The 24,040-nt window shown below is 48.6% G+C and overlaps 1 protein-coding gene across 2 annotated transcripts in view; it reads right to left on the reverse strand.

Moving 5' to 3' along the window:
- The window catches only part of PLA2G4A (phospholipase A2 group IVA), a 93,288-nt gene that overhangs the window by 25,474 nt on the left and 43,774 nt on the right, over positions 1-24,040 (reverse strand). For both annotated transcript variants that reach the window (XM_064148047.1, XM_064148048.1), the window contains 7 exons: positions 17,105-17,253; positions 15,947-16,060; positions 14,751-14,788; positions 13,128-13,269; positions 8,567-8,703; positions 4,184-4,406; positions 3,797-3,911 (listed from right to left, as the gene is read on the reverse strand). In XM_064148047.1, coding sequence (XP_064004117.1) covers positions 3,797-3,911; positions 4,184-4,406; positions 8,567-8,703; positions 13,128-13,269; positions 14,751-14,788; positions 15,947-16,060; positions 17,105-17,253 — 918 coding nt within the window. The remainder of the gene's footprint in view (positions 1-3,796; positions 3,912-4,183; positions 4,407-8,566; positions 8,704-13,127; positions 13,270-14,750; positions 14,789-15,946; positions 16,061-17,104; positions 17,254-24,040) is intronic.

The raw sequence follows: 24,040 nt of genomic DNA on the forward strand, positions 1-24,040 counted from the left end.
TGAAATTAGAAAGGTGTCCTGGTCTGAGCCAGAGCAGAATCAATTCTGCTCAGTGCTGCCACTTCCCAGCTCAAGATCTGCTCAGTGAACCACTTTTTGATACCCAGGGTAGGTTTGACCAGCCAGAGCCTGCTTCTAGCAGGCAGAAGCTGATGGGCAGAGACCTTGCCAAGTGCTGAGCTGTAGAAAGCCTCTGCCTGAGACTTGCAGAGACCACAGGCACTGCCATAGCTTGTGCCCCACCTTGGGCAGCAGGACGTCAGAGTGGGCACCTGTGGGGAGGAGGAAGCAGACAGGACAGGTGACCCTCAACTATCTAAGAAGGGATTGCATCCCATGGATGGCATCTGCAGGTGCAAGCTGAGACATCTCTGGCGCCAAGCCTCTTCTTCATTGGACAATGTCTCAGGAAAACTTTCATCCTGATCTGTGTGCTCCTGAATCTAGCTCCTAAGTCCAGTTCCCTTCTGCTGCTGAATCCGTCTGAGACTTGCCCAGTGCCCGCCCCTAGCATCAGTGGTGCCAATGGTTCTATCATTGCCATCAGGGGTTGGCTCCCATGTTGGTTTATGTCTCTCTGTCTATTCCCTGGCATTGTTCTTCTTTCCATCCCAGCTGATTCAGTTTCTTTCCACCTCATCAGTCTCTCTCCCCTCTTTCTGTTCACTTCTCTTTGAGAAGCAGAAAACTTCATGGAGAGCCTCTGGCACTTGTCTAGCGTTTGGCCCAGCCCTGACCCTTGACAGGCTGCCATCTACTCCCTCCTCAAGACACTGAGTCTTTCTGCTGAAAAATTAAGCAGAAGATTAATCACTCATCCTGAAAAGGAAAGATTTAATCACGACTGCTGAGAACTCCTACTTATCTACAAAGCCAAATACAACATCCTATTTTCCAGATAAACCACCCACAGATCTACACATCCACTGGAGCAGAAGGAAATTCATTTGAAGACTCAGTCCAGGAATTTAATGGTATTTCCCCTTAGATACATAAACACAAACTGACAGATTCAGAGCCATGCTGAAAGTGAAACTGGATTTAGTGCTAGAATTTAACCTGCAATATTCAACTTCCATTGTGTGTTTGTAGAAAGGATGCTGATTTCTCAGAACACAGATCCAAGACTTCTGCCTTAAAATTAAATGGCTCTAGCAATCCCTTCTCTCATTCCAGAAGCTCCTTGACATAGTGAACAGCACTCAAGTCGTGGAATGGTTTGGGTTGGAATGGATCTTAAAAGGTCATCTAGTCCAGCTGCCCTGCAGTGAACAGGAACACCTTCCACTAGATCAGGTTGCTCCAACCTGGTCTTAACACTTCCAGGGATGGGACATGTACAACTTAATCCATTTACTTAATCACAGAATCAACCAAGTTGGAAGAGACCTCCAAGATCAGCCAGATCAACCTAGCACCCAGCCCTAGCCAGTCAACTAGACCATGGCACTAAGTGCCTCATCCAGTTGCTTCTTGAACACCTCCAGGGACAGCAACTCCACCACCTCCCTGGGCAGCCCATTCCAATGCCAATCACTCTCTCTGACAACAACTTCCTCCTAACAGCCAGCCTAGAGCTCCCCCAGCACAACTTTAGATTATGTCCCCTTGTTCTGTTGCTGGTTGCCTGGCAGAAGAGACCAACCCCACCTGGCTACAGCCTCCCTTCAGGGAGTTGTAGACAGCAATGAGCTCTGCCCTGAGCCTCCTCTTCTCCAGGCTGCACACCCCCAGCTCCCTCAGCCTCTCTTCACAGGGATGTGCTCCAGGCCTCTCACCAGCTTTGTCACCCTTCTCTAGACACTTTCCAGCACCTCAACATCTCTCTTGAATTGAGGGGCCCAGAACTGGACACAGCACTCAAGGTGTGGCCTGACCAGTGCTGAGTACAGGGGCACAAGAACCTCCCTTGTCCTACTGGCCACACTGTTCCCAATCCAGGACAGGATGCCATTGGGTCTCCTGGCCACCTGTGCACACTGCTGGCTAATGTCCCAAGAGACAAGAACTCTTCATCAAGAGAAATACTTAGTCTGTAAATCTCAGTAAAGTGGGCTAGCTTCTTGACTGTGTTTTAATCCAAAACAGAATCAGAGAATCTTTAGTAGAGGCCTTTCAGATCAGAGTCCAACCATTAACATAGCACTGCCAGGTTGCCACTGAACCGTGTCCCTCAGCACCACATCTACACAGCTTTGAAATCCCTACAGCCATAGGGATACCACCACTGCCTGGGCAGCCTGGGACAGAGCTTGACAACCCCTTCAGGGAACAACCCTTTCAGGGAAGTGTTCCTTCCTGTCTAACCTAAACCTTCCCAGGTGCAACCTGGGACCACTCCCTCACTTGTTACTTGGGAGAGAGGACTGACCCCTATCTGTCTCTAACCTCACCAGTGTTGAGAACAAGAGAACAATCTCTGCCCTACTCCTTCTGGCCACACTATTGCTGATCCAAGCCAGGATGCTGGTGACCTTCTTGGCTACCTGGGCACTGTGGCTCGTGTTCAGCTGGCTGTTGACCAGCAGTCCTGAGGTGCTGGTGTAATAATCAAACATACAGTAATAGAGTAGTCAAATCAGCAAAGCTGTCTCTAGCTAAATCACTGTAATGATGCTCAGTCAAACCGATTACTGAAGCTCTGGGTATGGCAGGTGCCATCCAGGTCAGAAATGTTCTTGGGAGGAAAACATGCAAAGCCTGGGACATGAAAGCTATTAAGACCTGCATGGAATCTTGAACTATGGCTCCCAGAAGGAAAGTCGTCTGGTAAAGGGTTGGACTTGATGATCTGTGAGGTCTCTTCCAACCTTGGTGATACTGTGATACTGTGAAACAACATGAAGGAGCTCAACTACATCTCTAATCTACTACTAGATAAGAAAGGGTGAATGTTTCTGTTCAAAACTTACTATGTATTTCACACCAAGAGTGGCTGTTCAGTTCTATGAAGGGCCATATGGCTGCCTGTTCATCAAAGCCCTGTAACCTTGGTGCAGGATGAGGAAGCATCCACCTACCTGTTGTGGGGTCACTTATCTCTGAGCAACTTGTTATCATAGATTCTTAGATTCACAGAATGGTTTGGGCTGGAAGGGACCTTACAGATCATCCAGTTCCATGTCCCCTGCCATGGCAGGGACACCTTCCACTAGACCAGCTGGCCCCATCCAACCTGGCCTTGAACACCTCCAGGGATGGGGCATCCAGAGCCTCCCCAGGCAACCTGTTCCAGCGTCTCACCACCCTCACTGGAAAGAATTTCTTCCTAATCTCCAGTCTAAATCTGTCCTCCTCCTGCTTCAATCCATTCTGGTTTGTTCTACCACTCCCAAGTCTTTGTAAACAGTCCCTCCCCAGCTCTCTTGTAGCCCTCTTCAGGTACTGGAAGGCTGCTGTAAAGTCACCCTGGAGCCTTCTTTTATCAGATTCCACTCTCATATTCCCAGAAGTCACTGAACATAAACAGGCCCATTTCCCAAACACCTTTTTATGCCCACCAGGAGTCCTTGTGATGTGCCTGTTTGATATATCCTTCAGTATCACCACTTCCTACTCTTGCTATGAATTAAAAGATCTCCTTGGGCTGAGTTCCTACCAATGCAAACTTGGTTAAGTCCTGAGGAATGTTTCATATCACAGCAAATTCCTTCCTAAGCCTTGCCCTATGACTAATCATCTCAAACTCTATCAAGTTGCAGGCTACAAAAAGTACTTAAAAACCCAAGTTTTTTTGTCAGCCATGCATCTCTCTCTTCCTTTACCAAGTGACTCAACAGGCAGATTGAAAACCTACCTGCAAACATCAGCTCTGAGACATCTGGTTTGACGTGGAGACAGGTAAAGAGCGGCAGAGCACACTGAGCACTGTCGATTTTCTCCTTCATGTTGCTCAAAGTGGTGTCCATTCTCTACATGAAAGGAAAGACATTATGGAATCAAAGAATTATTTGGGTTGGAGAAGACCTCTAAGACCATCAAGTCCAACCATCAACCTAACACTACCATGGCCACTAAAGCATGGCCCAGAGTGCCATGTCCAGAGATTTCTTGAACACCTCCAGGGATGGTGACTCCACCACCTCCCTGGGCAGCCTGTTCCGATGCCTGACCACTCTTGCACTCTTCCCAATTATCAACAGTTTCCCACCTCTGACAATGACCTAAAAAAACATGAACTCACATTATGGATAAGGGTTTCACCTATCAGCATTCCAAAGATATCTGTGAAAGTGACAGGCTGTCCTGAGCTCTTCTTATTCCACAGAGCTTCGATGTAGCGCTTGACTTTCTGAGGAGTGAGCAGCAGGAGCGGGTTGTGGCTCACAGAGTTCATCAGCTCTTGATTGATCTCCTTGGGTCCCTTCTCTGGAAAATCAGGGTGTGAATACAAAGTGGACATGTACCTGCAATGGAACACAAGTTCTGTAAGTGTCAAAGCCAGGCCAGTGGCAGGTACCTGAGGGGGACAATCAGCTCCTAAAGACTCTGCTGTAATTACTGATGAAATCAGATTCCGTTACTCACCATTAATTGCCTTTTTCCTTTTTGCCCAAGGCACAGAAAGCTAAGCAGTTTCTTCTAGAGAGCAATGAGTTTCCCCTCAGCCTTCTCTTCTTTAGTGTGAATGCCAGTCCATCAGCCATTCCCTACCAGACCTGTTCTCCAGACCCTTTGCCAGCTTTGCTGCCTTTTTCTGGACCCACTCCAGCCCCTCAATGTCCTTCTAGGAGTGAGTGGCCCAAAACTGAACCTGGTATTCGAGGTGCAGCCTCAGCAGCTCCGAGCACAGGGGCATGCCCACTTCCCTGGTCCTGCTGGTCACACATTTCCTTCCTCCTGATGTCCAGCCTAAACCTACCCTGCTCTAGTCTCAAACCATTGCCCCTGGGCTGGCTTAAGGAACCCCAGGGGTGATAAGTTAGGCTGCCTTTATCTCTGGGAGAGCCATTACAATGGTGCTGACTGCAAGAGCTGGCTCAGGGACACATGCCATGCTGCCACACAGCCAGACACATGCTGGCCAAGATCAGACCTAAGGTCACTGCCCAACAATTCACCTGACAGCCTGATGAACTCTCTCATATGCATGGGGTAAGAGCTTGCTTTGTGAGGCCTGAAACTCAGCCTGCAGGCCAGCTCCTGAGTGGAATACAGCAGAGAGCTTCCACGTGAGCAGAGCAAGGAGAAGGCAGGATGAAGTGTTCAGTACAGAGTCGAAGAAAGGTGACAGAAAGAGTTGCTCCAAGGTTAGGCATGCATCTCAGTGAACAAGCAAAAACCTGCCTCTCCTGCCAGGAAAGGAATTCTCCACCCTTCAGGAAAAAAGAAAGAGAAGAGTGTTATTCCCCAGTAATGGACTGCATGGAGAGAAGGAAAAGGAAGAGAGTGCCAAAGAGTCCATTTATTTATTCATTGAGCAAGGAAAATCTGATCAGTTCAGAGAGAACCACAGAACCACTGAGACTGGAAAAGACCTTTAAGATCATCAAATCAAACCAGCACTCCAGCATGCCAGATCACCACCAAACTATGTCCCTTAGTACCACAGCTACATACATTTTTGACTGCTTCCAGGGATGGTGAGGGGCCTGAAGCACAAATCCTATGAGGAGAGGTTGTAGGAGCTGGGCCTGTTTAGCCTGGAGAAGAGGAGGCTCAGGGGTGATCTTATTGCTGTCTACAACTACCTGAAGGGGCATTGTAGCCAGGTGGGGGGTGGCCTCTTCTCCCAGGTAACCAGCAATAGAACAAGGGGACACAGTCTCAAGTTGTGCCAGGGGAGGTATAGGCTGGATATTAGGAAGAAGTTCTTCACAGAGAGAGTGATTGGCATTGGAATGGGCTGCCCAGGGAGGTGGTGGAGGCACCGTCCCTGGGGGTCTTCAAGAAAAGACTGGATGTGGCACTTAGTGCCATGGTCTAGTTGATTGGATAGGGCTGGGTGATAGGTTGGACTGGATGAGCTTGAAGGTCTCTTCCAACCTGGTTGATTCTATGATTCTATGATTGGGATTCCACCACTTCCCTGAGCAGCCTGTTCCAGGGCTTAGCCACTCTTTCAGGGAAGACTTTGTCTAAACCTCCCCTGGGGCAACTTTTGGCCATTTCCTCTCATCCTCATCACTTCTGTCACTTGTCACCTGGGATTAGAGACCAACCCCCATCTGGGTCCATCACTCTTCCAGGGAATTGTAGAGAGCCAGATGATCTCCCCTCAGTCTCCTTTTCTCCAGGCTGAACAACCCCAGTTCCCTCAGCTGCTCCTTACAAGGTCTGCAACCCTTACGTGACCTCATGTTTCACAGAAGCAAAAGAAAACCCTCACAAGGAACAGAAAAGGTCATCACTGCAATCAAAATTCAGATTCACAGATTGCATTGGGCTGGAAGGGACCATCAAAGGTCGTCTAGTCCAACCTGCCTGCAGTTGGCAGGGACACCTCTAACTAGATCAGGCTGCCCAGGGAAACCTCAGGTCTGATCTTGGATGTCTCCAAGGATGGGACCTCAACTGCATCCCTGAAGGAAGGTTGTAGCCAGGTAGGGGTTGGTCTCTTCTCCCAAGCAATCAGCAACAGAACAAGGGGACACAGTCTCAAGTTGTGCCAGGAGAGGTCTAGGCTGGATGTTAGGAAGAAGTTCTTCACACAGACAGTGATTGGCATTGGAATGGGCTGCCCAGGGAGGTGGTGGAGTCACCATCCCTGGAGGTGTTCAAGAAGGGACTGGATGAGGCACTTAGTGCCATGGTCTAGTTGACTGGATAGGGCTGGGTGCTAGGTTGGACTGGATGATCTTGGAGGTCTCTTCCAACCTGGTTGATTCTATGATGCCTGGGAAACCTGATCCAGTATTTCACCACTCTCGTTATAAAGAATTTCCTCCTGATATCCAACCTAAAGCTACCCTGCTCAGTTTCAAACCATTGTCCACCTTCCTCTCACTATGAGCTCTTCTAAACAGACCCTCCTCAGCCTTCCTGTAGCCCATATAAGGTACTGGAAGTCTGCTCTAAAGTCTCCCCAAAGCCTTCTCTTCTTCAGGCTGAATAGTCCCAACTCTCAGCTTGTCACAGTATCACAGTATCACAGTATCACCAAGGTTGGAAGAGACCTCACAGATCATCAAGTCCAACCCTTTACCACAGTGCCCAAGGCTAGACCATGGCACCAAGTGCCACATCCAGCCTTGCCTTGAACTGCCCCAGGGACGACGACTCCACCACCTCCCCAGGCAGCCCATTCCAGTGCCCAATGACTCTCTCAGTGAAGAACTTTCTCCTCACCTCGAGCCGAAATTTCCCCTGGCGCAGCCTGAGGCTGTGTCCTCTTGTTCTGGAGCTGGCCACCTGAGAGAAGAGAGCAACCTCCTCCTGGCCACAACCACCCTTCAGGTAGTTGTAGACAGCAATAATGTCTTCACATGGTAGGTGCTCCAGCCCTTTGATCATCTTTGCAGCCTACCCTGGACCTGCTCCAGCTGGATGTGATCAAATTCAACCAGGAGATACAACTCATCCCAAGCAGTTTCCCAGCTCACTTATCTTTATCTCTTCCAATCAAACTCTTCTTCCCTTACTCTGAAGGAATGAGACATTCACTTCACATCATTTAGACTGCAAGGAACCTCGAGGTCTTCATTGCACATTCCCACTCAATGCAGAACCAACTCAAAAGTCAGATCAGGTTGTTCAGTCAAGTTCTGCTTTCACATGAAGTTTCACTGAGTCAGAGACACAGAGAGAGGATGACACCTTGCCCCACCTTGTTAATTCAGGATGGGGCAATACCTTCTAGTGCTTGACCACTTTCACTACAAAAGAACTCCCTTAATATGTCATCCAGTTTCTCTTGTCTTGAGAAAGGACAAGCAGGAATGGCATTTCCAAGAAAAGTCCTGACTCAGACCACACTAAGATCTGCCCCTACCACCTTGGCCTACTTCTCAAGGCTAAACAAATCTAGCTACCCCATCTTCTTGGGTGCTCTATTCCCCCAGTTGCCCTGATGGTACTCTGATGGAATTAGCCAGGTGGGGAGTGGTCTCTTCTCCCAGGCAACAAGGGGAAATGACCTCAAGTTGTACCTGGGGAGGATTAAATTGGACATGAGGAGCAATTTCTTCCTCAGATGGGCTGGGGAACAAGGCCTGGAACAGGCTGCCCAGAGTAGTGGTGGATGCCTCATCCATGGAGGGATTGAAAACCTGTGTAAGTGTGGTGCTTGAGGATGCAGTTTAGTGGTGAGCTGGCAGTGCTGGGTTAAAGGTTGGAGTTGATGATCTTAAGAGTCTTTTACAACCAAAATGATTCTCTGATTCCCTAAGATCATTTGGAGACTGAGCTGTCCGAGCTCTCTGAAGCATTTTGAAGCACCACCAGCAGCAGACCTGCTCCACTCTCCCACTGTGCCACAAGGCAGTTAACTGTTTCTGTAGGTCTTTTCTGCACTGGCAGCACAGTAACATCTGCTGTGAATGAAAACCTCAGAAGGAAGTCAACTCTCATGCAAATTCATCCTTGAAATGCAGGAAAACTGAGGGCAATCCAAGGAACTCCCCCTTACCACGTGGATCCTGAGAGCCCAGCAATGTAAGTGGCGCAGTTCAGAACTCCAGACTCGTAAAGAGCTTTCATGACGCCAGCAAACCCAACCATGGCCCGAAAGCCACCGCCTGAGCCCAGGATGGCGATCACTGGGACCTGCAGGAGGGACAAGAACACAGCAGATTACCACTTCCATCCTCAGACAGACTCAGTGGTAGTAACCAAATGTTACCACTTCCATTTGCAGTGGTAGTAACCAAACGTTGCCACTTCCATTCTCAGTGGTAATAACCAAACGTTGCCACTTCCATTCTCAGTGGTAATAACCAAATGTTACCACTTCCATTCTCAGACAGACTCAGTGGTAGTAACCAAACATTGCCACTTCCATTCTCAGACTCAGTGGTAGCAACCAAACGTTGCCACTTCCATTCTCAGTGGTAGTAACCAAATGTTACCACTTCCATTCTCAGTCAGACTCATGGGTAGTAACCAAACGTTGCCACTTCCATTTGCAGTGGTAGTAACCAAACATTACCACTTCCATTCTCAGACTCAGTGGTAGTAACCAAATGTTGCCACTTCCATTCTCAGTGGTAGTAACCAAACGTTGCCACTTTCATTCTCAGTGACAGTAACCAAACATCACCACTTCCATTCTCAGTCAGACTCAGTGGTAGGAACCAAACTTTACCACTTCCATTCTCAGTGACAGTAACCAAACATCACCACTTCCATTCTCAGTCAGACTCAGTGGTAGGAACCAAACTTTACCACTTCCATTCTCAGTGGTAGTAACCAAACGTTGCCACTTCCATTCTCAGTGGTAATAACCAAATGTTACCACTTTCATTCTCAGACAGACTCAGTGGTAGTAACCAAACGTTGCCACTTCCATTCTCAGTGACAGTAACCAAACATTACCACTTCCATTCTCAGTCAGACTCAGTGGTAGTAATCAAACTTTACCACTTCCATTCTCAGCGGTAGTAACCACACGTTACCACTTCCATTCTCAGTGGTAGTAACCACACGTTACCACTTCCATTCTCAGTGGTAGTAACCAAACATTACCCAAACAGCCTTGTGCAATTTGTAGGTGACCATCTGAAGATCCTCACAGCAGAGAAGAAACCTCTGCTTGTCCAAAAGTTCTAAGAAGCCAAAAAGATGACGTTGTGAGGAGAGGCTGAGGGAGCTGAGGTTGTTTAGCTGGGAAAAGAGGAGGCTCAGAGGTGACCTCATTGCTGTCTACTTGAAGGGTGGTTGTAGCCAGGTGGGGTTGGCCTCTTCTGCCAGGCAACCAGCAGCAGAACAAGGGGACACAGTCTCAAGTTGTGGCAGGGAGGTCTAGGCTGGATGTCAGGAGGAAGTTGTTGCCAGAGAGAGTGATTGGCATTGGAATGGGCTGCCCAGGGAGGTGGTGGAGTCACCATCCCTGGAGGTGTTGAAGAAAAAACCTGGCTGAGGCACTTAGTGCTGTGGTTTAGTTGGTTTGACAGGGCTGGGTGCTAGGTTGGACTGGCTGATCTTGGAGGTCTCTTCCAACCTGGTTGATTCTATGATTCTAAGAGCAATTTGAAGTTATGTCATGAAGTCCAAACTTGTAGCAAGATTTTCAAACACAGAGTCAGAATTTCTCTTGAATCTCTCTTTCCTAGCTGTAACTCACAGAGAGAGAAGATTCAATGTATTTACTATAGAACCTGGTTTAGTTACAAGACCACAGAAATTTGTGAAGCCATCCAAACACCAGCTTCAATCCCATTGGGATCCCTGGGAGGGAGCCAAAAGCAGTGAAAGCTGCTAATCAGAAACAGAGATTTGGATGAGTGGTTTAAAAACCTCATTCTCTAGCAACCCCACCTCAGGCTACTGCACAGCAATAGGGCAGTCCTGAATTTACATCTACCCTGCAAGGTTACAGGAGAGCTAAGGAGAATGTCTGTGTATCTGTCCACCTGCAGAGCTACAAAGAGAGAGCAAAGTGAGCAAACCCAGACTTGGTTACAAGCAAAACCAAGTGAAAATGTGTCTGCAGTGGGGTTATTTTATACTTCTTCATTTCTTATTTCCCACAGCCTTTCCAGCTGTCATCATTTGAGCTAGAACCAGAACTGATTCTCCTCAGTGCTGTCACTTCCCAGCTCAAGCTCTGCTCAGTGAGGCACTTTCAGGAAGGAAACTGATTCTAGCAAGAAGAAGATAATGGGCAGAGTTCCTGCCTTAGACTTGCTCCTCTGCACACCAAGGGCACTGCCACAGCTTGTGCCCCACCCTGGGGGACAGGAAGAAAGAGAGGGAGGAGTGGACAGGACAGGTGACTGTCAACTGACCAGCAAGAGATTGCAGTGCATGCATCTGCAGGGGAAAGCTGAGAGAACATCAGGGTCAGGCCTCTTCTTCAATGGCCAATGTTCCAGGAGAACTCTGTTCCTTCTGCTTCCATCCTGATCTGTGTTTTCCTGAACCCAGCTCCTGAATCCAGGAAGAATCCAGTTCCCACCTTCCACTGAGTCCAGTTTGGGATTTGACTGGTGTCTGTCCCTAGTGATGCCCCAGTGGTGACATCACTGCTGTCAGGGGTTGGGTTTTGTATAGGCTTCTGTCTCTTTGTCTCTATTTCATAGAATCAATCAGGTTAAAAGAGATCTCCAGGATCAGCCAGGCCAACCTAGCACCTAGACTTGGCCAATCAACCAGACCATGGCACTAAGTGCCTCAGCCAGACTTTTCTTCAACACCTCCAGGGATGGTGACTCCAGCACCTCCCTGGGCAGCCCATTCCAATGCTAATCACTCTCTCTGACAACAACTTCCTCCTAACATCCAGCCTAAACCTCCCCTGCCACAACTTGAGACTGTGTCCCCTTCTTCTGTTGCTGGTTGCCTGGGAGAGGAGAAGACCAATCCCCACCTGGCTACAGCCTCCCTCTAGGTAGTTGTAGATGGCAACGAGGTCACCCCTGAGCTTCCTCTTCTCCAGGCTGCACACTCCCAGCTCCCTCAGCCTCTCCTCATAGGCTTTGTGTTCCAGGCCTTTCACCAGCTTTGTCACCCTTCATGAAAAGAACAACTTTTAGTGCATCCATTAGTGCAGGAAAGCTGGGAAGGGACTTTTCACAAGGGCTTGGAGTGACAGGGTGAGAGGGAAGGGAATGAAGCTAGAGGAGAGCAGATTTAGACTGGAGATTAGGAAGAAATTCTTTCCAGCAAGGGTGGTGAGGCACAGTGGATGCTCCCTGCCTGGAGGTATTCAAGACCAGGTGGGATGAGGCTTTGAGTATTCTGGTCTAGTTGAAAGTGTCCCTGCCTATTGCATTGGAACTGGGTGATCTTTAAGGTCCCTCCCAACCCAAACCATTCTATGAATCTATGAAACTCCCCTGCAGGCTGATACTGCTGAGTCACAGGGAAATGACCATGCCCAATGCCCAAGTGAGCTGAGACACCTCTCTACACTTCCACTCTGCAAAAACTGCTTATTCCTGATGCAGTCAGATCATTCAGTTCTCCCCTTCCTGCATTTTAGGCTTTAGTAATAGAAACCACAGGTATTTAGAGGCATCAGCACTCGTCATGCATCTCCAGAGATAGCTATCAAAAAAAATGACAAAACAAAGGTAAAGTTTGGGGTGTTTTGTTAAGCCAACACCCCAAAAAAGCCACATCACTAATCACAGCTTTAATCATGGATGGAGGCTTTGAAAGCTCTTTACAAACACCACCTAATTAACCAACAAATCCCAACAGGATAAAGAGGGTGGTTTGCAGGTGCAAGCCTGGAGAAAGTATGTGAGAAGCCTTCCAAAGCACCACTACTCAATAGATCTACTCATCAGCCCTGGTGGCATGAGCACAAAGGAAAGTGAGTTGTCTTCAGGATGCAGAGAAAGCTGTAAGGAGGATCAACAAAGAATGTGGAGAGGAGTCACCAGCATCCTGACAGCAAGCATTTCCTGCACACTGAATCCAGAGGCACTCCAGAATCAGGTTCCTGTAGAGGGAAGGGTGGGGATCCCATGAGGTAGGGAGTTAATAGCACTCCATTTCCACCTGAGACAAAGCAAGCAGCTGCTATCTCAGAGATGAAATTTCATTGAAGAGCTCTAGAGCAGTGGCAAGCAGCTTAACTAAGCCTCCCACAGCAAACTGGATCATAGAGCTATAGAACTGCTGAGGTTGGAAGAGACTTTTGAGATCAAGTCCAACTACTCACCTAGAGCTCACAATCCCAGCACTACTGCTAAGCTACTACCACTAAATCACATAGCTCAGCACCACATATTTTAAATCCCTCCAGGGATGGTGACTCTACTACCTCCTGGGCAGCCTGTTCCAGTGCCAGAGAACCCTTTCTGAGAAGAAACTGTTCCTAATATCCAACTTAAACCTCACTTGGCACAGCTTGAGTCTGTTTTCACTTGTTCTGTCACTTGCTGCAAATGAGAAGAGACAAAGGACCCTCACCTCACTCCAACCTCTACTGCTTCCCTAGAGAGCCCTTCTACTGCCTATATCTCACTCATTCCACGGAAAGACACATGCAGAAGGCCAAAGTTGATACTCTCCAAACTTACATCACGAGAGGAAGTCAGGTTCTTGCTGCCTTCCTCTCCCAGGAAGGATTTCATGCTGTGCATGATGTTGTCTTTGCGCTGCTGCCGGAACCTCTTCTCCTCATCGCACAGAGCCATGCTGAACCGCAGGTCAGTGGAAGAGCTGAGGCAACAGAAACAGGAGTTAGCAAAAGGCAGAACTCCTGGATCCAGGCTAAGTGAGGAGTGGCTCAAGAGCAGTCTGGAAGACAAGGGCATTGGGGTGTCAGCTGATCACAAATTCACCATGAGCCAGCAATGTTCACTGGCAGCCCAGCAGGCGGCTGTGTGCCAGGCTGCAGCCAAAGCAGTGAGAGCAGCAGGACAGGGAGGGGATTCTGCCCCTCTGCTCTGGGGAGACTTCACCTGGAGCACTGTGTCCAGCTCTGGTGCCCCCAGCATGAGAAGGACATGAAGCTGGTGGAGCAGGTCCAGAGGAAGCCACAAAGATGTTCAGAGGGCTGGAGAACCTTCCCTATGGGGACAGGCTGAGAGAGTAGGAGCTGGTCAGCCTGGGGAAGAGAAGGCTCCAAGGAGACCTTAGAGTAGCCTTCCAGTAGAATCATAGAATCAACCAGGTTGGAAGAGACCTCCAAGATCATACAGCCTCAAGATGTGGCCTGACCAGTGCTGAGTACAGGGGAAGAAGAACCTCCCTTGTCCTACTGGGCACACTGTTCTTGATACAGGCCAGGATGCCATTGGCTCTCCTGGCCACACTGCTGGCTCATCTTCAGCTACTCTCTCCCAGCACTCCCAGGGCCCTTTCTGCCTGGCTGCTCTCAGCCACTCTGTCCCCAGCCTGTAGTGCTGCTTGGGGTTGTTGTGGCCAAAGTATAGAACCCTGCACTTGGTCTTGTTAAATCTCATCCCATTGGCCTTGTTAAATCTCATCCCATTGGCCTCTGCCCACCCATCCAGCCTGGCAAGGTCCCTCTGCAGGGCTCTCCTACCCTCCAACAAACCACACCCACTCCTAGCTTGGCGTCATCTGCAAACTTACTGATGATAGACTCAGTCCCCTCATCCACATGTCTCAGCCCCTCCTAATCAGACAGATGTCCCAGTACCTACATCATCCTAATGGCCTCTGTTGGACTCTCTGGTATGTATCCCTGTCCCTCTTGAACTGTGGAGCCCAGAACTGGACACGATACTCCAGCTGTGGCCTCTCTAGGGAAGAGTAGAGAGGGAGGAGAACCTCCCTCAACTTGTTGGCCACACTCCTCTTAACTCACTCCAGGACACCATTTGCCTTCTTGGCCACGAGGGCACATTGCAGTGCCATGGATAACTGAGAAATAAATCAGCAACCACACATGATAGGCTTGCTCCTGCAGGGCCAAACCTGCAGTACAAGTGATCGTGTGTAAGTCAGGGACAGAAATACCATGTGAAATCAACCCTCCATTTCCAAATCTTCACAGTACTTGAGATTTCTGTGTTACACCAGGGGAGACTTTTGCATTCTACCTGATGTAATTTTAAGAAGATTCCCACAAACAGAGTAAAAATGTAATATATTGGTAAATGTTTTGATACATATGATGATATATATATGATAAATGTATTTTCAACCTTTTTCTTTTAATATGATAGACTTACCATACTTCAAGAGACATTTCCAGAGTCATTTCTGTCACCTAAACAAGAAATAATGAAACTATGGTTACAGCACTTTGAGAGGGGACAAAGCCACAAACACATCTGGAGCACAAACTAATTATTCATAGACTCACAGAATCAACCAGGTTGGAAGAGACCTCCAAGATCAGCCAGCCCAACCTAGCACCCAGCCTAGTCAGTCAACCAGACCATGGCACTAAGTGCCTCACCCAGGCTTTTCCTGAACACTTCCAGGGACAGTGACTCCACCACTTCCCTGGGCAGCCCATTCCAATGCCAATCACTCTCTCTGTGAAGAACTTCCTCCTAACATCCAGCCTAAACCTCCCCTGGCACAACTTGAGACTGTGTCCCCTTGCTCTGGTGCTGGTTGCCTGACAGAATAGACCAACCTCACCTGGCTACAACCTCCCTTCAGGTAATTATAGACAGCAAAGAGGTCACTCCTGAGCGTCCTCTTCTGCAGGCTGCACACCCCCAGCTCCCTCAGCCTCTCCTCACAGGGCTGTGCTCCAGGCCCCTCACCAGCTTTGTTGCCCTTCTCTGGACACCTTCCAGTATCTCAACATCTCTCTTGAATTGAGTGGCCCAGAACTGGACACAGCACTCAAGATACTTTCCTCAAAATTGTTCTTTCAATCACCCTTTTCCAGAGGAGGACACCTCTGGAAGGCATGAATTGGGTTTTCTTCTATGGAACTCAATTTTAGAAGCACACAGTGCGATTTCAAATTGCACCACCAGCACTGAACACAGAAATAGAACTGCTCCCAAGGCCTGACTTCCATTCCCTAGATCCCATCTCTTGGCTTTCTTCCACTGACCATCTCTTGGCTTTCTTCCACTGACAATCACCTTTTGAAGGTGCTCTTCACCCTTGGCCTGAAGGGATCTAATTGTCATCACGCTCTTTTGATCCTTTATTTCTCCTGCCAGCCACAGTCTGAGACTTGCTTTACAGTTCACTGGGTAAGCTCCATACTCAACTTGTGTCTCAGACAAAGACCTCCCAAGGGATGCATCTCAGGAGACAGATTCATAGATCCCCAGCCTGCATTGGGCTGGAAGGGACCCTCAGAATTCACCTTGTCCAGTCGCCCTGCGGTCAGCAGGGACACCTCTGCCACGCTCAAAACTGCACCAACAAAGGCAAAGCCAGGAACACTGCAACTTACATCATTGAAAGTTAAGTGGACCTCCTTCTTCTCTCCCAGTTTCAGAGAAGATATAGGAAATGTGGATGTGCCAAGAGTCTCATCCATGACGTAGTTGGCATCCATCAAAGTAACCTAGAAAAGATAACTCAGGCACTGGATTCCACTTCAATAAATCCCTTTTTTATCCCATCCATCCTATGCTTAAATGAAAAGATCATTATATGGAAAAGGAACAGGCCTAACCCAACCCAGTCAATGCCCAGTGCCAACAGACATGTTATTCTGTTATTCTGCCACAGAGTAAGCTCATGGAAAGGGCAGGTGGCACTTTCAAGGCATTCAACTGCATGGTACCAAAAGCAATACAACCAAGGGGCTTTTTGTGCAAGCACCTTTCTGTCACTAGATGCATTCATCCTTCTGAGCAGAAGTAAGAGCTTCAAATTACACAGGTAAAATGTGCAGTACTTCAGACTGCCACTTAGAACTTCTCCATGGAGAAACTTCTTCCCCCCCCTCTACTCTGTCCTAGGGAGGACTCATCTAAAATCCTGAGTCCAGTACTGGGGCAACATGAGGCCATTTCCTCTTGTCCTATCACTTGTTACTAGGGAGAAGAGAGCAACCTCCACTTGGCTCCAGACTCCTTTCAGGGAGTTGTAGAGAGTCAGAAGGTCTCCCCTCAGCCTCATTTTCTCCAAGCTAAACAACCCCAGTTTCTTCAGCTGCTCCTCACTAGATGTGTTCTCCAAACCCTTCACCAGCTTGTTTGCTTTTCTCTGCATCTGCTCCATCCCCTCAACATCCTTCTTGGAGTGAGGGGCTGAAAACTGAGGTCAGTACTCAATGTGTGGATTCATGTTAGCTTTAGCCTCTGTCCCAGCTGCTCATTTTAGATGAAAACTCCATAAGCATGGGTCTGGAGACTTCATGTGTCAGGGCCATTGCTGTAGGCTACTCACCCCTTGGCCCCAGGCACAGAGAAAACAGCAGAATCATGCTTCTGCTTTCTGTCTCCTAAGGGAATGGGCTGTGACTGGACTTCACCCACACTTATTAAGTATTTCTCCATGTAGGAAACACAGCAAACAATTTGTGGGTGAAGAATAGTATGAAACAAGCCAGTGCTCTTTTAACCTTCCATTGCCACGGATTCAGCTCAGCCACAGGGTTTACCTCCAGAATATTTTCCTGGTTTGGGTCCAAAATGAACTCAAAGGTCTCATTCCAGATGGGATTCACATCATTATTGAAATGTTTGGTTCTCTTCCTGCAGTCAGGGGCAGAGGGGATGAACAGCTCCACGTAGGGATCTGGAGTGTCAACTACAGCGCAAAAGAGAAGCTCATATTAGGTTAGTTGCCAGTGTGGGTTGTGGTAATCAATTGAGTTATGGGAATCCAGAGATCAGCTCATGGTCTCTTTTTTCCAAGCTATGAATTCCATAAATATAAGACAAGGACTGATACAAGGATCTTAACCTCTCAAAACCACCAGGTAGGATTTTTTCTTAAAGAGAGGAGGCACTGAGTGCCATGGTCCAGTTGACTGGATAGGGCTGGGTGATAGGCTGGACTGGATGATCATAGAATAAACCAGGTTGGAAGAGACCTCCAAGATCATCCAGTCCAACCTAGCACCCAGCCCTGGCCAATCAACCAGACCATGGCACTAAGTGCCTCACCCAGGCTTTTCTTCAACACCTCCAGGGATGGTGACTCCACCACCTCCTTGGGCAGCCCATTCCAATGCCAATCACTCTCTCTGACAACAACTTCCTCCTAACAGCCAGCCTAGACCTCCCCTGCCACAACTTCAGACTGTGTCCCCTTCTCTTGCTGGTTGCCTGGCAGAAGAGACCAACCCCACCTGGCTACAACCTCCCTTCAGGTAGTTGTAGACAGCAATGAGGTCCCCCCTGAGCCTCCTCTCCTCCAGGCTGCACACCCCCAGCTCCCTCAGCCTCTCCTCACAGGGCTGTGCTCCAGGCCTCTCACCAGATTCACCACCCTTCTCTGGATATGTTCCAGTATGGGGTGGAAAGGACTTCAAACAGCAAGACAAGGAAGCCCTTCAACCATATCAGGCAAGCTGGATTCTTAGACTAAGCCAGCATGACTGCTTTGATGTTATCATTACAGCACAAGGGAGTAAGAGGAACCTTCTTCTAGGATGGGTAGTTGTAGACAGCAATGAGGTCACCCCTGAGCCTCCTCTTCTCCAGGATCTTGGAGGTCTCTTCCAACCTGGTTGATTCTCTGATTCTATGAAAAGCCTTCAACAAACATAGTGCCCCTGGAACTGATCCAAGCTTACTGACCTGGACACTTAGAGATTTGAGCGGAGGGAACCTCCCAAAGTTCAAAAGAATAACAGCTGGGAAGAGGAGGAAAAAGCCAACAGAAATGATTTTGCTATTTTCAAATGGGAACCAATCATCTATTGGAATTAAAACAACTCAGCAAACAGGTGCCCAGGTGGGCAACAACCTCCTGGCCTGGATCAGCAATCATGTGGTCAGCAGGACCAGGGAACTGATTGTCTCTCTCTACTCACCACTTGTGAGGCCACATCTCAAGTACTGGGTTCAGCTGTGGGCTGCTCACTTCAAGAAGTACATTGAGGGGCTGGAGCATTCCCAAAGAAGGGCAACAAAGCTAGTGAAGGGTCTGCAGAATTATTCTGGTGAGGAGCAGCTGAAGGAACTGGGCTAGTTTAGCTTGGAGAAAAGGAGGCTGAGGAAAGACCACCTGGCTCTCTACAACTCCCTGAAGTAACAAGTCTTAGGTCAACAGGAAACAGCCTCAAGTTGCACCAGGGGAGATCGAAGTTGGAAGAAGAAACTTCTTCACCAAAAGCATGGTCAGGCATTGAACAGGCTGCCTAGGGTGGTGCTTGAATCCCCATCCCTGAAAGCATCTAAAAGACACAGAGATTTGGTGCTGAGGGCCATGGTTTAGCACCAGCCTTGGCAGAGTTAAAGAATGGTTGGACTCAAATGATCTTAAAGGTCTTTTCCAGCTCAAATGATTCTATGATACAAAACAAAAGGCTTTTTGAAACCCCTCAGGAGTTTCTGGCTTTGTACCAGAGTGAAACAGAATCAAAACTCAAATGTTTGGCCTCCTGGCAGTTCTAGGGAGAAACATCAGCCAGACCTAATATGCCTTCTGATGCTATCACCAAAGAGAACTTACCCACACAGTACTTCAGATAGCTCTGGAGATGCAGAATTGCACACAAGGGTCACACTGTGAATCAAGTGTTCCAGGGGAACTTCAGAAACAAACCTTCTCCTAGACTCAGGTCCCTCAAGTCCAAGTTTGTATGCAAACAGTCCTCGTGGTTCAGGAATCTGACCATGTGAGAACATCCTTGGACTGTGACAACCCTCCCCAGAGAGCTTTGCACTGTGCTCCATATCTGCAGGGCTTAGCTAATTAATATGATATGGCAGATTCAAGCTGCTACCTGTGCAATTAACCAGCAGCTATTTAAAGTTGGGGATCAGCGTGGAGAGGCTTTAAATAGCAAACTTGATTAGTTCCCAAGAATTTATGGCTGCTCCTGTTTCTTCTTTAAGTCAGGGGAAGTGGGGGGGGGACAGAAATCAACCCCCAAGTGCTTTTTAGATCTCTTTCCTCACCGGCAGGCAGAACCAGCTGCCAACTGCCACTGAAGGCATCAGCTCCCATGGATTCCAGCACAAAGCTGTCAGAAGGAAAGGGATCAAGGCCAGCAGGTCAGAAGAGATGGTTCTGCATCTTTACTCTGCTCTTGGGAGACTTCACCTAAAATACTGCATCCAGTTTTGCTGTTGCCATCATAAGAAGGACAGGGAACCGCAGCAGAGAGTGCAGAGGAGGACCATGAAATGATCCAAGGCCTGAAGCACCTCTGCTATGAGGATAGGTTGAGAGAGCTGGGGTTGTTCAGCTTGGAGAAAAGAAGATTCCAGGGGGACCTACAAGCTGCCTGCCAATACCTGAAGAGATCCTACAGGAAGGCTGAAGAGGGACTTAGCATAGCAGCGTTCAGCATTGGGACAAGGGAAATGGTTTTTAAGCTGAGGGAGAGTAGCTTTAGAACTTCTTTTAGGAAGAAGTTCTTCAGTATGAGGGTGGTGGTGGGATTCCAGCATAGGTTGCCCAGGGACACTGTGGATGCCCCCTTCCTGGAGGTGTTCAAGGCCAGGTTGGATGAGGCTTTGAGTGACCAAGTTTAGTTGAGAAGTGTCCCCACCCTGCCCCTTGGCAGGGAGGTTGGAGTAGATGAACTCTGAGTTCCCTTCCAACCTAAGCCATTCTATGATTCCTTGAAACCAAACAGCAAAATATGACAGAATCCCAGAATGGTGGGTGTTGGAAGGGACCTCAAAAGATCACCAAGGCCAACCCCCCTGCCAAGTCAGGGACACCTAAAGGTCACACACATCCAGGTAGGTTTTGAAAGCCTCCAGAGAAGGGTACCCTACCATCTCTGTGAGCATCCTGGTCCAGTGCTTCACCATTCTCACCATAAAGAAGTGTGTCATCATGTTTTGATTGAACTTCTTATGTGCAAGCTTGTCTCTGTTACCTCCTTGTCCTACCAGTGGGCACTGAAAAGTCTAGCCCCATCCTCCTGATACTCACCCTATGATGAGATCCCCCCTCAGTCTGCTACCTTCCAGACTAAAAAGATCCCAAATTCTCTCAGATTTTCCTCCTAAGAGGAAAATCAGAAGTTCCAGAAATCAGAAGTGACGAGGTCTCACCTGGAGAGTCTGGATATTGAGGACTGCTTTGGCAACTAACACCTCAGACTTAAGTGCCTGCAAAAGCTTGGGGTGCAAGCAAAGCCTTACTGCTGAAGAGTGTCCTGGGAAAAATATCCAGGTGTCCTTTTCCACTCCAATTTTGATATGAATAGTCATAGAATCATAGAATCAACCAGGTTGGAAGAGACCTCCAAGATCAACCAGGCCAACCTAGCACCCAGCCCTGGCCAATCAACTAGACCATGGCACTAAGTGCCTCAGCCAGGCTTTGCCTCAACACCTCCAGGGACAGAGACTCCACCACCTCCCTGGGCAGCCCATTCCAATGCCAATCACTCTCTCTGCCAACAACTTCCTCCTAACATCCAGCCTAGACCTCCCCTGGCACAACTTGAGACTGTGTCCCCTCGTTCTGTTGCTGGCTGCCTGGGAGAAGAGACCAACCCCACCTGGCTACAGCCTCCCTTCAGGTAGTTGTAGAAGGCAGTGAGCAGACTCTGATTTTCCCTTTCAAACACAAGCAGCAGATGGATTCCTACCTGCAGTCACAAGCCCATGGCATGGCACAGCTGGCAGCCAGATGTGTTACTAACTTCTCACCTCACGTAAAGAAACTAAACCCAAGGCAGGGAACAACTAAACTTAGCAAAATCACTCAGTGTCGTTTGGCACTGCCAAGCCACTCCCTCACTCCCTGCTTTCAGCAGCTGAGGTAACTGGAGGCAAGGAGTTAATCACCTGCCCTTTCATGTTTGAATGTTGATCTTGTGACACTGGTAGGAAGAGAATGAAAATCTCTCCTCTTTTATCTCCTTTCTTCAGAGGAAGAGGAAAATTACTGGAAGATATTTCAAAGAGGACAATGAAGCTAGTGAAGGGACTGCACAACAAGTCCTATGAGGAGCAGCTGAGGGAACTGGGGTTGTTCAGCCTGGAGAAAAGCAGGCTGTGGGGAGACCTTCTCACTCTCTACAACTCCCTGTAAGGAGGATGGAGGCAGGTGGGAGTTGGCCTCTTCTCCCTGGTAACAAGTGATGGGACAAGAGGAAATGGCCTCAAGTTGCACCAAGGGAGATTTAGGTTGGACATGAGGAACAATCTCTTCTCCAAAAGGGCTGTCAAAGCCTGAAACAGGCTGCCCAAGGCACTGGTGGAGTCCCCACCCCTGGAGAAATATCAAAGCTGTGTCAGTGTAGTGCTGAAGGAGGTGGTTTGATGGTGATCTGTCAGTGATGCCAGTTTGAGCAGTGATGCCAATGGCACTAACAGGGCATCACAGAATCATAGAATCAACCAGGTTGGAAGGGACCTCCAAGCTCAGCCAGGCCAACCTAGCACCCAGCCCTGGCCAATCAACCAGACCATGGCACTAAGTGTCTCAGCCAGGCTTTTCTTCAACACCTCCAGGGACAGAGACTCCACCACCTCCCTGGGCAGCCCATTCCAATGCCAATCACTCTCTCTGACAACAACTTCCTCCTCACATCCAGCCTAGACTTCCCATGCCACAATTTGAGACTGTGTCCCCTTCTTCTGTTGCTGGCTGCCTGGCAGAAGAGACCAACTCCACCTGGCTACAGCCTCCCTTCAGGTAGTTGTAGACAGCAATGAGGTCACCCCTGAGCCTCCTCTTCTCCAGGCTAAAAAACCCCAGCTCCCTCAGCCTCTCTTCATAGGGTTTATGTTCCAGGCCCCTCACCAGCTTTGTTGTCTTCTCTGGACACCTTCCAGCACCTCAACATCTCTCTTGAATTGAGGAGCCCAGAACTGGACATAGCACTCACGGTGTGGCCTGAGCAGTGCTGAGTACAGGGGCAGAAGAACCTCCCTTGTCCTACTGGCCACACTGTTCCTGAGCCAGGCCAGGATGACATTGGCTCTCTTGGCCACCTGGGCAATTACACAGCCACACAGGGCCACAAAGCTGCTCAGGAGGCTGGAGCTTCTCTGCTATGAGGACAGGCTATGAGAGTTGGGACTCTTCAGACTGGAGAGAAGAAGGCTTCAAGAAGATCTTATAGTGGCCTTCCATTATCTGAATGGGACCTACAGGAAGGCTGGGGAGGGACCATTTGCAAAGTCTTGTAATGACAGGGCAAGGGGGAATGGGTTTAAACTGGCAGAGGGGAGATTCAAACTAGATACTAGGAAGAAGTTCTTTACAGTGAGGGTGGTGAGACACTGGCACAGTTGCCCAGGGAGACTGTGGCTGCTCCCTCCCTGGAGATATTCAAGGCCAGGTTGGATGAGACCTTGAGCAACCTGTTCCAGTAGGAGGTGTCCATCCCTATGGTAGGGGGTTGGAACTGGATGATCTTTTAGGTCCCTTCCAACCTAAACCATTCTATGATTCTAATTAGCAAAATCATACAGTCAAGTGGCTTAGGTTGGACTGGATCTCAGAGATCATCTACTCCAACCTCCCTGCCATGGGCAAGGAGTTCTCTCAGCTAGACTTGGTTGCTCAAGGCCATGTGCAACCACCAAATGCTTGTAATGCTCAGGGCTTGAAGGCAGCTCTCCAACAACAAGGCACCCAAACCATTACTTGTAAGCACACTGACTTAAGGAATGCCTGAGAGGTAGGAACTGTAGGACTGCTGAGACTGGAAAAGACCTTTGAGATCATCAAAGCCAACCTCTCACCCAGAGTTCACAATCCCACCACTACTGCCAAGCTCTAAGTGAGGCCTCAAAGACTTCTCCCAGCCTCAAAGATTTCTCTCCTGGTTAGGTAACTGCTACAGAATGCTCTGTCTAGGTCACATCATGAATCATGAAGTGAAGCACACAAGAGGCACTAAGTAGGATCAATCATTTTCACATTGAAAAGCACACAGCCTTTAAAGCCATCTATAACAGAAACCTGCCCAATTCTTTTACCATGACTGGAAATCATTTGAGTTTTTGGTACTAACTTGCCAAGTTGACTTTCATCAGGCTCCAATTTTAATTTAATTAGCATTTCAGAGATGGAATTTCCATTTCAGTCATTCCAGTTTCAATTCCCTGACTAGAACAGACATAAAGAGACTACAGAAAGGCTGCTCCAAAGCACCAAGGATGAAGCCACTGCCATCACTCATAAAGAGACTACAGAAAGGCTGCTCCAAAGCACCAAGGATGAAGCCATTGCCATCACTCATAAAGAGACTACAGAAAGGCTGCTCCAAAGCACCAAGGGTGAAGCCACTGCCATTACATATAAAGAGACTACAGAAAGGCTGCTCCATAGCACCAAGGATGAAGCCACTGCCATTACATATAAAGAGACTACAGAAAGGCTGCTCCAAAGCACCAAGGATGAAGCCACTGCCATTACATATAAAGAGACTACAGAAAGGCTGCTCCAA

Source organism: Pogoniulus pusillus, chromosome 8 (assembly GCF_015220805.1).
Source record: "Pogoniulus pusillus isolate bPogPus1 chromosome 8, bPogPus1.pri, whole genome shotgun sequence".
In the NCBI taxonomy this organism is placed as follows: domain Eukaryota; kingdom Metazoa; phylum Chordata; class Aves; order Piciformes; family Lybiidae; genus Pogoniulus; species Pogoniulus pusillus.